This window comes from Pelophylax lessonae (assembly GCF_965119305.1).
Source record: "Pelophylax lessonae genome assembly, chromosome: 13".
NCBI classification, from domain to species: Eukaryota; Metazoa; Chordata; class Amphibia; order Anura; family Ranidae; genus Pelophylax; species Pelophylax lessonae.
The window spans coordinates 93,401,754-93,416,501 of NC_138780.1; the positions used below are offsets into that span (position 1 = coordinate 93,401,754).

Consider the following 14,748-nt stretch of genomic DNA (forward strand, 5'->3'; position numbering starts at 1 on the left):
AGCCATATTCCATAGCTACCTTGCGTTACATCCATCGCTGCATTCGCGAAAGCCTGGGGAGGGCCTTCTTGTTACCTTTCCCAGGCAATTAAAAGGGGGTCTCCTCTCTTTTGATCAGGGAGCTATATGCCTCATTTCGGCCCCGAGCCTGGGCATAGTTTGTAGGAGGGGGAGGTCTGGGACCCTTTTAGTGTAGGCCTCACAAAACCCTAACTTTTCTGCCAGCTCCCCTCTTTCAATGGACTCCTGAGTCTCTTTATCAGGCACAATACTGGTTACAGGGCCTGGTGAGCTGCTCCCAGCTTCAAAACCCCAATCCCATTCCGTTTCATCCTCGGATCTCCAATCATCAATCCCTTCCTCGACAGATCCATACTTATACTGAAAGGAGGGAGACCCCACATTAATTACCCCAGCTTCTTCCTCACTACTCCGACTGGTCAGTGAGGCCTTGATGGCCGCGGGCCATTTTTTGCTGAGATATAAGAACAGGGGCAGACGTTTCTCCTGCGGTGGATTCCGGTGCATCCTCTGGCCACCTTCCGGCCTGCTGAGCTAGCATGCACCCTCTTCCCAGTGACTGAGTCCCCTGTACTGACAAAGCTAGACCACTGTCAGTCTGCATGATCTCCAACCTCATCAGCACTCTTATCATGCCCCTCCCGGCTCCGCGGAGGAACCTGGACTCCGTGCCTGTCACTTCCCGAGTGAGCCCTGACTCCCAAGCCACACACATCTGCCTGGGCCGGCCTTCACTCTTCTCCGCCAGCAGCAGCAGGTAGCCGCAATGCCCACACTGACTCCACGCTTGCACCTTCATAGTGATTCTCTCACACTGAGGACATACCATGCTAAGGTAATCCCAATCGCCTCCTGTGCACAGCGCCAGTCTTCCTTCAGGCACCAACCGTATGCCTGTGTCCTATACGAAAGTGGGGCTCGGCTTCCTGGTCTGCTCCTGGATCTGCCCAGCAGGTTCTTTGCCAGTGGGTGAAGCGATCATGGCTGCGCACTTTTTCTCTCCAAACTCCATGGTGCTTCTCCTCGCACGTGTCTCCCTCTCGGCCACACCCGAAGGGGGGGAGTATTATATGGGCTCCCCTAGTCACTCCTGATTGGCTGGGCGCGACCAACATCTCCACCCATACTCCTTGTTTGGCAGTGGCTCCTCCTGCTAGGCAGTGCCTTCTGGATCGCGCTTTCTCGCGCATTGCAGCAACTCCTCCCATGCCATGCTCTCTCTCTCTAGCCCACAGGGAAGTTGCTGCAAAGCGGACCATGTCCCTTGCCAGACATGCATCCACTTTTCTTACTTGCAATAGGGCCCCAGCTGCGCCTCCCTCTCCTGTAGCCAGCTGTCCCTCTTTGCCAGGCAAGAGAATTGTCCCGCTGTCACATGCACGGTCAACAGTCCTCTCCCCGAAACATGCGCAAGTAAGGCCCATCATACTGTCTCCGAAGATAGTCCCACTGCCCCTCCTGGCATGGCCGACTGCAATCTTCACAGTATCACTACAATTGCTGTATAGAACAAATGTCCCGCTGTCATAAGCACGGTCAACATCAGTTCATATAGCCTGCACACACACCTGGCCCCTGGCACCTTGCTCTTCGTGCCCCTGGCTGCCATTTTCTTCATCCACTCCTGGACCTTTCTCTGTTAAGCAGCTGCAGCTTTTATTCACTGACATACATCTCTTCCCTGCTCTCCAATACTTGATAGCAGAGTACATCTCATAACTGAAGTGGAAGGTTCCTGCCATTTTTCAGTTTTGACTGGAACATTTCCATTGCCACAGGCAACCTTCCATGTGCACATCAATCTTCATCCCACTCTCCCTGTCTCCTGCAGAGCTGACCTCACACTTGTCTTGGGTTTTGGAGTAAAGTCCCAGGCACAAAAATTGAGGTTTTGACTTTCTGTTGGGGCCATTGCCGTTAGCAACCAGCCTGGTAACCCAGGGTGAAATCCTGCATGAGCCCCCAAATGTAGCAGGATTCCCAGCTGTTTTGCTGGATATGGGTCCCCCTTTGCCACCGGGTGCAACAAAAGTACCTTTGTGCATGTTTCTCCAAGTGTGAGCACTGAGACAATGACCAGTCCAGTATCTTTGGGGTTTTTTGTATTTATTGAGAACTTGGGATGGGAGAAGAGAATGAGTGGGATACTCCTTTGGCTCAACTATACACAATTTGCTAGGGACAACTGAGAAATGCCGATTGGCACTGGCTTGACGCTGGCTAGATGCCAGTCAACGCCGGTTGACGCTGGTTAATGCTGGCCCATCCCAGGGTGCATTGCGACAAACTCTGCCCACTGAGATAGCCATAAGCCCTGGTGTGCTATTGGCTAGGTTTCCTCCACTGTCCAATAAGAGCCCTCATTGGAAACAGTGGGGAGACTCCCTAGGCACAACAGGTCACACCTGGAAGCATGTGACAGCCTAGTTAAATAATCAGGCCCCACTGATATACAGACAGGGCCACCCATATGCTTTTTCCTAGCACCTACCTAGGAGGGTGCTACATCCACCCCCCACCAAAAATGAGGTATAAGGCAGAAAGTTAAAATCCTCTTTCTGCCTTATACAGCTGATGTCCTTTGTACAGTCCTCAGGATAAAGCATTAATGTGACAAATAGCAGTTTGGCGTTGGATATATTTAAACACTGTAACTGAGTCACCTTTAAGACATCTTTTTGACAAGCTGAACATAAAGAGTTTTTGTAATCTATTGCTGAACTTGCACTTTAAATATTTGCTTTACTGAAGTATTCAATAAAGCTTTCAAACTGTTTCATTACTAATCCCAGTGTTCCCTTGTGGGAGGTGTGTTCACTAAATGCTAACCGACAGGTTTAAGTAAACTTGTCACAGATGTGGGAAAATCAGTCTGAACATATGTTTAAAATAAATTCATATGCTGAAACTGCATTTCAATTCTATTGGTAGATTCAGATTTATCTATACCTGAAGATATATTCAAATCTCAACTTTTCCAGGGAAGCTGAGCTTGGCTTCATTGTATACCATCTCCAGCACCCCTTCCTGTTAGATCTACAATATATTGAGTGGCCTTGCTGACCAGTATGGAGATGACAGATGCTTGACTTTTACAGGAAATTTTGAAATGTGCATATATTGTAAATCCACCTGCCTGTATCTCTGGTTTTTCCAATAATTTTGATTTAAAACCTCACTGAAAATATTTTTCCTTCATTTATGTTTTGTTCATGGAATTGACCTGGGTTGGACAGAGCTCATTTGATTTGACTTGGGATTGTGACAGGTTTATTTTAAAGGGAACTTTTATTACCATTGAGTTATTGCAGGATTCTAAAATGTACAGTCTTTAATTATTATAACTGTGCAGACTTGCTTTTATAGTGTTTATATGTTACGTGTTTTTGCTTGCTGTGTCTGAGCATCATTGCGGTTGCTATCTGCTAACTTCCTGACACTAAGTTGTCCTTTTATAATGGAAAGCAGATAATATTATTTGCTCTCCTTTTTAATTTGCTGTGGTAGATGCATTGCCGCCCACATTATTTTGCCTGTTCATAAAATGCAGTCCGTGCTGTGGAGCCTGCGCCCTACAGAGTTTTCGCAACTAATTGTAGCAGAGGGAGCTCTATGATTGGAGGAGAACTGGTCTTGTGACTTTGGTAGGCCCCAAAGTAATGGAAGACATTATGGCAGGTCAGGGAGCTAACAGGCCAGCAGTTGTCAGGTGACATTTGATGGCCTCAGTAATGGAAGTTTCCATATTTCCATAATGACAACAAGTCCCACTAACTACAGTAGGCTAGAACAGCAAGGAGATCCAGTGTGTGCATGTATACCAGCATTCACAAAGTTAAAAGTAAAGGTTGTAAGTAAAGGCTGCTTTATTACTTTGTGAATTATTATTAAAAAGCCTGCAAGACTTTAGGGATTTGAAGAGTGCATTCATTGCTTTACACCCAAAGCAGTGTATCAATTTAACTGGAATTTTGTTAACTACATATACGGATATATAGGGATATATGTAGCGATTTTTAGCGGGACTGCGACATTGCCGCGACAGATTGGACACCTAACTGACACTTTTGGGTAGACCGGTGACATTACTACAGTAATCAGTGCTAAAAATATGCACTGTTACTGTACTAATGACACTGGCAAGGAAGGAGTTAACACCAGGGGCGATCAAAGGGTTAAGTGTGCGCCTAGGGAGTGCTTTCTATCTGTGTGGGGGATGTACTCGATAGATGAAAACAGAGACCTGTGTTCCTAAATAGATGGAACACAGGATCCCTGTGTTCATCTGTGACAGAATGGTGGTCTGCCTTGTTTACATAGGCAGACCGCCGTTCTGTCTATATGGGGAGCGATTCCGGGTGGCCGCAGACAACGCGTCCGCCGGACCCACTGACTGGCTCCCCCTCTGGCCAATTGGCATGTGTGCGTGCCTCCAGTGGCTCTTTCACTGTCTATTACACAAAGCGATGTACAGGTACTTAGTTTTGCATAATAGAGCCGACCTACTGCAGTAAAACTACAGCAGCTGGTTGGCAAGTGGTTAAAGTGGATGTAAACCCTCACATATACCCAGTGATATGAACAGCCTCAAATGATACACAGGGATGTAAGAAATCGCCCAACACAATTTTTTTTTGTATATCTACTGTCTTCAGCTTTCTGCGCTGTTTAGAAAGTGAACATCTTGGTAGAATTTTTTTCTTCCTGTTCCAGCACTGGGTGTGGATTCCTGGCATACACTGTGTGACAGCTGATTGGAGGCAAGTCACTCGCCCCCCCCCCCACATAGGTAGAGGAAGAAACAAACATGCAGAGCTGTGCTGTAAATAGATCAGCCCTCTGCTAATCTATCTCTATGCACCTACCCCAAAACAAATTCACAGCTGCTTATATCTCCTGTGGCGGAGAACTTTTCTGAAGTTTTCATGCTAATAATTGAGGCACAGAGCAGTAGAAAGACACTGGACTTAGGGCTTTGGAGAGAGATAAGTAAACAGTACAAATATATGTGCCCAGGTAAAATTTCATGAATATGGTTTACACCTACTTTAAATACTCCCAGCATTTTTTTTAAAGCCTCCTACACGCACATACAATTATAAACACGTTTGGTGTGCATGATACAAAAATTATGATTGTGCCCCACATTTTGGATATCTTTGTTCATGCTGAAGTGAGAGCAATAATTCTAGCACCATCATTCATGATTATTTCTAAATTTGTGCACAGTAAAGGCTTTAAAAGCATCCTTTCGCAGGCTCAGTTTTGAATTATACTAGAACTAGACGAGGGTGCGCTTCCCTGTGCACCATAAGGCCACTTAACTAAAACTTAACCTTTTTTGTAAATTATAAAAGGTATGTAATTAATCATAACAATTATGTGGTAATATTAACATCTACCAAGTTTAAATGGTGAAACTTCTCTTGATATATACATATAGACAATATGAGGGCTATAATCTCCTCCCACATTCAATACAAAGGCTCCAGACTGTTTAGAGGAGGGTTTCTCAACCAGGGTTCCTCCAGAAGTTTGTGGGGATTCCTTGAACAATGAGCAATTTTTGCTTCTCAGATAAGTTCGCACTGACACCATTCATCGTTTTAGCTATCTGTAGGGGAGAAATTTTCCCAATAACCACAAGTGTAAGGAGCATTCTTCCCACAGACCATCACACTAATGTATCATGAGTTGCAGATATAGCATTTTTAGCAGGGGGTCCCTGAAACCGGAAATGTATTTCAAGGGTTCCTCTGTGTTGAAAAGATTGAGAAAGATCGGTTTAGAGGATATATAAACTCAAGGTTTACTTACCAACACCAACTGGTATAAAGAGATGGGGGTATATTTGTAACTCCTCCCATCTATTGGTCATATCTACAAATGAGATGAACTGAAAAAGAGAAAGTATACAAGTAAATACTGTCTTACCATATATACTTGAGTATAAGCTGACCCGAATATAAGCCGAGGCACCTAGTTTTACCACAAAAAGTATTGACTCCAGTATAAGCCTAGGGTGGGAAATATAGCAGCTACTGGACCCAACTGGACCACCACGAGACCCAAAACAGATGGTACAGGCATGGTACAAGAGATGCAGTGCTGCGGGCATGGTACAAGAAAATCTCCTGTACCATGCCCGCAGCACTGCATCTCCTGAGGAGATGCAGGGGCTGCGGAGGAATCTTACTTACCTTTTTGCCTTACATTTAAAAATGCCCGGGAATAGCCAAACGTGTACGGGCTTTACCGAGCGGTGGCGGCGCATGCACACTGACCGGGGAGAAGGTAAGTGAGACCGTGACTCGAGTATAAGCCGAGGGGGTCTTTTTCAGCATAAAAAACATGCTGAAAAAGTCGGCTTATACTCGACTATATACAGTAATAAAGATGTGGGCTATCTCTATGATATGTAATACAGATACACTCATCCATGTGGGCACAATTAACCACTGTAGATGAGCCCCACATATCACCATATCCACAAAAATGCTTCTCTCTTAATGAAGACTGCATTGAAACAAGGCATATCTCACCCCACAAAAAAGAAAAATGGTGTGGAGGGGGAAAGAACGTGTCAGGACAAAAATTAAATCATGTAAACCTAAATGAAAATAAAGTCAGAAGGTGCTCCCACAATCAAATCACCCAAACCTAACATGTTTCACTCTTCAAATAGAGCTTCATCAGAGGTAAACAAAACAAGGAAATGTGAAGAAAATGAGCAACCAAGAGTAGCTGACTGTCACATGGTATTTTTTGTACCTCCGACTAAGCACTATTTGAAGAGTGAAACATGTTAGGTTTGGGTGGTTTGATTTTGGGAGCACCTTCTGACTTTATTTTCATTTAGGTTTACAAGATTTAATTTTTTGTCCTGACATGTTCTTTTCCCCCTCCACACCATTTTTATTTTTTTGTGGGGTGAGATATACCTTGTGCAATGCAGTCTTGAATAAGAGAGAAGCTTTTTTGTGGATTTGGTGATATATGGAGCTCGTCCATCAGTGGTTAATTGTGTCCACATGGATAAGAGTACCCGTATTACATATCTGAGAGATGGATAATTTCATAGGGTGGAAGACAGATAACCCACATCTTCAGTAAGACAATATTTACTAGTATACTTTCTCTTTTTCTGTTCATTTCATTTGTATATATGGCCAGTAGATGGGAGGAGAGACAAATATACCCCCATCTCTTTATACCAGTTGGAGTTGGTGATTAGACCTCTATATATATTTATTTATCCTCTAAACAGTCTGTAGCCTTTGTATTGAATGTAGGAGGAAATTATAACCCTCATATTGTCTATATGTATATATCAAGAGAAGTTTCACCATTTAAACTTGGTAGATGTTAATATTACCACATAGAGATAAAACGTTGATTCATATACAATGGCATTACATATAGTTACATAGTCAGGTTGAAAAAAATGAATTGATTTTTAATTCATACTTACCTGAAAAATCAATTTCTTGAAGTACATCACTGGACACAGAGCCATAAACCATAACATGTGGGTTATATAGCCACCTAAAGGTGAAGGACCCTGGCAACCAATCAGAATTGATGACCGCCTATATAACCCTTCCCACACCGGAAGTACCTCCGTTTTGTAGCAAGCAATAAAAGACCCCATAGAAGAGGGGAGGGACCTCTGTGTCCCGTGATGTACTTCAAGAAATGGATTTTACAGGTAAGTATGGATTAAAAATTCATTTTTCTTTTCGTACATCGCGGGACACAGAGACCCGATCATAACATATGGGACGTCCCAAAGCAATGCATCTGAGGGGAGGGGGACACCAAAAAATACCGCCATCTGACCCTTAACAGAAGGATTACACAGTACAGTGCGGCCAAAAGCAGACTCCTCCTTGGTCCCAACATCCACTCTATAGAAACGAGTGAACGTATGCACTGACGACCAGGTCGCAGCCTCACAAATATGAGCCATAGAGGCTTGATATACGATGTGCCCAAGAGGCACCTACTCCTCTAGTAGAATCTGCATTTACAGGAAAAGGTGGAACCTTTCCTACTAAACCATACGCCTGGGTAATAACCTAGCGAATCCAACAGGAAGTTGTAGATTTAGATGCTGCCAACCCCTTTCTGGGCCCTTCTGGCAGCATAAACAAGCTCTCTGTCCGACGAATCTGAGCTGTTTCCTGCAAAAAAATGAAGTGCACGCATTACATCAAGAGAATGCAATACCTTTTCCTCTTCTGAGTGAGGATCTGGAAAAAAAGAAGGTAGTATAATGTCCTGATTCAAATGAAAGGCAGACACTACCTTGAGCAAAAAATCTGGGTGAGGACGTAAAATCACCCTATCTTGATAAAATATCAAGAATGGCTCTTTACAAGAAAGTGCTGCTAGTTCCGACACCCTTCTAGCCAAAGTATCGCAATCAAAAAGACCAGTTTCTTGGTCAAAAGAATCAGAGGTTCAAAAGGCTGTTTTTGCAAAACTGCCCACACCAAATTTAAGTCCCAAGGACACAATGGTGGCTTCACTGGTGGAAGCAAACACAATATTAGACGATGGTTTGAACCAACAAATGGAAAGTGATCAGTTCCAGGAAAAGCTGAAATCTGCCCTTTAATTATGTTCAGGGCTAATTTTATATCTACCCCTGCTTGCAGGAAGGATAGGATTCTCCAGATAATATATGTGCGGGGATGCCATTTCCTGGCTTCACACCAGGCAATGTAGGATTTCCAGACCCTGTAATAAATATTTCTAGAGACTGGCTTCCTGGCTTTTATCAGTGTATGAACTGCGGGACCAGACACACCCTGCTCTTCCAAGATTAAGGCTTCAATAGCCAAGCCATCAAATTTAGAGACTGTATAGCAGGGTGTAAAATCGGACCTTGAAAGAGCAAGTCCGGACGCAGTGGAAGGACCCAGGGCCTCGTCACTGCCAACCTCTGGATTTGTGCATACCAAATCCTCCTCGGCCAAGCTGGAGCTACCAGAATTACTGGTTTCCCCTCCAGCTGGATCCTGCGCAACAAATGCGATATCAGCTGTACCGGAGGAAAGGCATAGATCAGGGAATATTCCTCCCAAGAAGATATGCATTCTTGATGTCTTTGGATGCTAGAAATTCCTCTCCCTGCAGGGAGGCTACGACTGAAAGAATTGATTCCATGTGGAAAGAATGAACGTTCAGAAACTGATTCAGCGCCTTGAGATCCAAAATAGGTCTCAAATCCCCGTTTGGTTTGGGCATTATAAATAGGTTTGAGTAAAAACCCTTGAACCTTTTGTTTTCTGGAACCTCAGTTATCACCCTCTGAGTTCTCAGCTGGTCCAATGCCTGAAAGAGAGATCTTTCTTTTAGGGGATCTGTTGGTATACTTGACCTCACAAACCGAAGATGCGGGAACACCCGAAATTCCAGCTTATATCCCTGTGAAATGGTGGCGACAACCCAGTTGTCTTGAATTTACTCCACCCATGCCCCTGAGAACTGCAGGAGCCTTCCCCCCACCCAGGCTAGTGATGGCACCCCTTCACTAAGAGGGCTTTGAGGAAGACTTGGCTGATCTCTGGGCCCAGGGCTTTTTTTGACCTTGCCCCGAAGGCTTGGGTCCGGATGCAGACGGTTGAGGCCATCGCCGCTGCCTGGAACTAGAAGCACTGGTATTATGTGTGCTGGGGTCTTAAAGGAAGGATGCCTGCTCTTCCTCTTTACAGGTAGCAACATACTCTCCCCCCCCCCCAAGATCTTTTGGATATACTTATCCAGATCATCACCAAAAAGGCGTTCTCCCTGAAGGGGAAGCTAACCAGTAATTTTTTATATAGTAATTCCGCAGACCAGCTTTTTAACCAAAGGATTCTGCGCATATGCTCTATCATCAGAGCAAAGACTCTTGTCTTATGGAGCCTGTAAGAGCATCTACTGCAAAACACAAAGTGCGAGGTAGATCTGACAGATCTTCCACAGACTCTCCTTGTGAAGAAACTGGCTTGGCCACTCGCTTTATGCGGTCTTTCAAAGACTGACACACTCCTATGGCTGCTACTGCTGGTTGTACTGCAGAACCTGCAACTGCAAAGGAGACTTTCAATAAAGACTCCAACTTTTTATCCGCTGGATCTTTAAAAACCTTGGCATTATCCACAGGACAGGTTAAATTCTTGTTAACCGAAGAAATGGCTGCATCCACAGTGGGAACATTCCATCTCTTAGAAAAATTATCCTCCGTAGGATATAACAATGAAAACCTTTTAGGAGGAACAAACAGCCTATCCGGATGATCCCAGTCATTATACACTTCTTGAGCCAAGAGTGGATGCATGGGAAATGACCAAGGACTCTGAGGAGGGTGCAATGAGCCTACGGAGGAGAAAGAGTTTTCAGTTGTCTCTAAGGGCGGGAGTTTAAACTCAGCCCAGACCATCTCAGCGGAGACTGGATAAATAATCTCTGGGATTGAGAGGCTGATAGAGATTTCTCTGACTCCCCGGAAGTGGAAATTTCAGCTTGACTTTTATAGGGTCACCCTCAACTACATCTTCCACATCCTCTGCCCAATCCTGAACTGTTTCAGGGGGCGGCACAGGAGAGGGGGATCTAACCCGCTTCTTTCCTCCATGTGGTGCTGCAATCATGTCAGCAATCCTACCCTCTAAGCTGGCTAATGCTGATGCCAAATCGTCCTTGGTAACATAGGCTGTGGCAGAAGTACACGGAGTAGCTACTATGCCTGACAACCGTAATGGCTCAGATTGGCTAATTGCCTCTGGCTTATCAGGAGGAGTAGACACAGTGGAAGCACGACTAGGACTTTCAGGGCCTGATGGTGGCATCATTGTGCCCTTTTCAACTGTGCTCCCTCCAACCCTCTTTTGGGCAGACATTGCTTGCAGAACGTGCCCTTTTATGCATGTGTGGCATGGTGCATGGCGTCCATGTGCACGCCAAATCGCGTTAGAACACGCCCACCACACTGTGTATGCCTGTACTTAAATGCAGAGATTCCCCCGCATGCGCGAATAGGCGTATGCCATAGACAGGCGATCCAGCAGAGGCGACCGTGCGAACGCTTATGCGCCAGGGTGAACACAACAAACAAATAGGGGTGAGAGCATTTTAGGCTGAATCTTGTTTGTCACAGCTAATACTTTTCAGGTGATCAGCTCAGTATAAGAAACAGTGTAACAATAAACATACTTTAAACATACTTTGCATAAACCTGTTACAATGTAATTACAAGCAGAATTACACTTGGCACACGTCTCTGTAATCTTATTAAAGGGAACAGTGCATAAAATATTTACAATTTTTAACCTTTTAAGGTTTTTGTTTGCTGTGTAAAAATATAAAATTGACTCACCAGTCCTGCCGCAGAAAACTGCTATAAGAAAGAATCCAATCTTCACCCTTCACGGTGAGCATTGTCTTAGAGACCTTCAAGGACTGGGTCCCCTATATAAAAGGGGCCACGGCCTTGGACCTGAAGAGCACCCTGCATGGAGCGCCTTTGGGGTTTGGTATTCCAAGGGTCCGGATCCCAGAGTCCAGCACCTAAAAAGGACAGCGTATCTGCTAAAACCTTGTATCTGCTTCCCGAGGCTCGGGTTCCATCCTTTTAGTCCATTAACTGTTTTAGATGGATCCCATAGCTAACCCCTTAGATCCAGTGATCTTTGTTTGGGGTATGATAGCATAATCTTCTTTCTTTTTCCTTGAAACATAAAAAACATGTGGAGCACCTCTCCACAGTGATCTTCACCTTTTAGACAATGGTGAAAAAACAAAACTTCCTGTATGGGAGGGGTTATATAGGGGGTAATGAATTCTGATTAGTTGCCAGTGTCCTTCACCTATAGGTGGTTATGTAACCCATATTTTATGATTTATGGCTCTGTGTCCCATGATATATGAAAAGAAAAGACACAAGTCCATGTGGCTCAACCAATAAAAAACAAAAAAAACAGTAAAGAAAACCCAACCATACAATCCCATATACACAATCCTATACCCGCAGTTGATCCAGATGAAGGCGAAAAAACCCCAGCAAAGCATGATCAAAATTGCTACAGCAGGGGAAAAAAAATTCCTTCCTGATCCCCCGAGAGACAATCGGATATTCCCTGGATCAACTTTACCTATAAATATTAGCACCCATTTATATTATGTATGCCCAGGAAAGAATCCAGGCCTTTTTTAAAGCAATCTAGTGAGCTAGCCAGAACCACCTCTGGAGGGAGTCTATTCTACATTTTCACAGCTCTTACGGTGAAGAAACGTTTCCGTATTTGGAGACGAAATCTGTTTTCCTCTAGACGTAAAGAGTGCCCCCTTGTCCTCTGTGTTGACCTTAAAATAAATAACTCAACACCAAGTTCACTATATGAACCACTTATGTATTTATACATGTTGACCTCATCCTATAGGTATTGATCAATTACATACCTTTTTATGATTTACAATAAAGATTAAGTTCTAGTTAAGTGGCCTTTTGGTGCATAGGGAAGTGCACCCTCGTCTAGTTCTAGTTTATTTTTGCCACAGTTAAGTGTTATCAATATCACAGGCTTTTGTATATATGTAGTTTTGAATTTCAGGAGTGGAAATATCATGTGACATAGGAAATTGCAGCTACCGCCATTTATTTCTACAGGGTCTCTGCTTTCAGAAAAAATATACTGTATTGGGGTTTAAAGTGTGTTTTCATGTTAAAAATGTGCATTTTAGTATGTGTACTCACAATGGAAAATGACAACGAAATGGTTCAATGATCAGTATTAAATGGACTGCTGGAGACAACCGCCAAATGCCCTTTTGTTTGAGAAACCTTATAACTGACTTAGAATGTTTATTTTTATTTAGTTCTGCAGATAAAGAAGGCCATTACACAGTGGATTGCATCCTGGAAAAAGTTTATATAATAGGTTTGAAGAAATCACCTTCTAAAGTCACTGCACATGGCTCCGGTAAGAACGCTGTACTATTAATAAGGATTTACTGATGCTTTGTTTTGTTTTTTTTAAATGGCTGCAGTTTTTTTTCTTATCACAATTATATTAATAGTTCAACAACAAACAAACCACTTTCTGCATACACTAGTCTTATATCATTAAAAAGGGCAGACCACCACAAACAAAATGAAAGACTTAGTTGGTCTTTCACATAAATGCAACAACACTGATCTCATGTTCATGTACTAACTTTTTGCATTACAGTCTGCAGAGCACTGCACCCATAATCAGTGTGTCTCAAATGCATTGCACAGGTTCCTTCAATATCTTCCACCAATTTCAGATTTAGACCTGCTGTTGTAGTGCTGGAGGAAGTGAGGCTGGACTACAGGAGGGAGAGGGAGGAGGGATCACTGCTGTGTTTTAAACAGTTCCTCCGCTGGCCCCGAGGGACACAATCCCAGTCCTGAATGATGTGGCTGTGTGGGCACACACACAGCTATGCTAAATTCAAATTCTTACAACATTCTGGCAAAAGACGCACGCACCCCATGATTCGGGGGGTTGCAATGTGATCATGCTTTATTTTTGTTGGTTATGAGGGCAAAGCCAGGATTAAACTATTAACTAGGAGCATGGCACCAACATCCCATTATACTGGAAACAGAAAGAGAGTGAGATGCGGGGCTTTTGAGGTGCTATTTTAAATATAGATATTTACTTATCAAAAATACACAAATCAATAAAAACATTAGCACATTAAATTGCCACCATACAGAAACTAGTATTTTTAAGTTGTTTTGCGTGTTTCTGCGCTTTTGTTTCTACATGCTTCGCCATACAGGCTTCTTCAGGAAAGCGCGCAGTACAAGTTTCTCTTGAAAGGACGAAGCCTTCTAACAGGTGAGGTGTAGAGCCTCTATTTGTGTGACTTGGTATGTCTGTCAAATGGGGAAAAAAACCCCATATGCCAAATTTCCCACAGGGAGGAGTATGAAAAACCAGACTTTATATTCAAATAAAGCTACACATAAGGGGAGCAAGGGTGTCCGCTGGAGGCTTTAGATATCTCATAGAGAGTTCTTGGAAACTTTAATAGGTCAGTGCTGCGCTTGATCTGCCTGAGGCACCAACATCCTCAAACAGCCAGCCGGTCCCAAGGTCCCATTGGACCCAATGGATTCTGTCTGCAGCGAATCAATTGGGTTCAATGGGACCTTGGGACCGGCTGGATGTTTGAGGATGTTGGTGCCTCGGACAGATCAAGCTCAGCTTCAACCCATTAAAGTTTCCAAGAAATCTCTATGAGATATCTAAAGCCTTCAGCGTACAACCTTCCTCCCCTTATGTGTAGCTTTATTCTAATATAAAGTCTGGTTTTTCATACTTCTCCCTGTGGGAGATTCAGCGTATGGGGGTGTTCCCCCTTTGACAGGCATACCAAGTCATACAAACAGACGCTCTACACCAAATCTGTTAGAAGGCTTCGTACTTTCAAGAGAAGCTTAAATGTACCACACTCTTTCCTGAAGAAGCCTGTATGGCAAAACATGTTGAAACAAAAGCGCTGAAACACTCAAAACAATTTCAAAATTCTACAGTTTCTGTATGGTGACAATTTGATGTTTTTACAGATTTGTGTATTTTTAATAAATAAATATCTATATTTTACTAGAGCTGTAATAATGACATTACTTAGTAAGAAATAGCACCTCAAAAGTCCTACATCTTACTCTCTTTCTGTGACCATGCTTTATGTTTACCCTAAATATTG

The 14,748-nt window shown here is 43.6% G+C and overlaps 1 protein-coding gene across 3 annotated transcripts in view; it reads left to right on the top strand.

The window, feature by feature from the left end:
* Positions 1-14,748, top strand: part of GANC (glucosidase alpha, neutral C) — a 183,876-nt gene that overhangs the window by 145,216 nt on the left and 23,912 nt on the right. For all 3 annotated transcript variants that reach the window (XM_082242918.1, XM_082242920.1, XM_082242919.1), the window contains one exon: positions 12,886-12,989. In XM_082242918.1, coding sequence (XP_082099044.1) covers positions 12,886-12,989 — 104 coding nt within the window. The remainder of the gene's footprint in view (positions 1-12,885; positions 12,990-14,748) is intronic.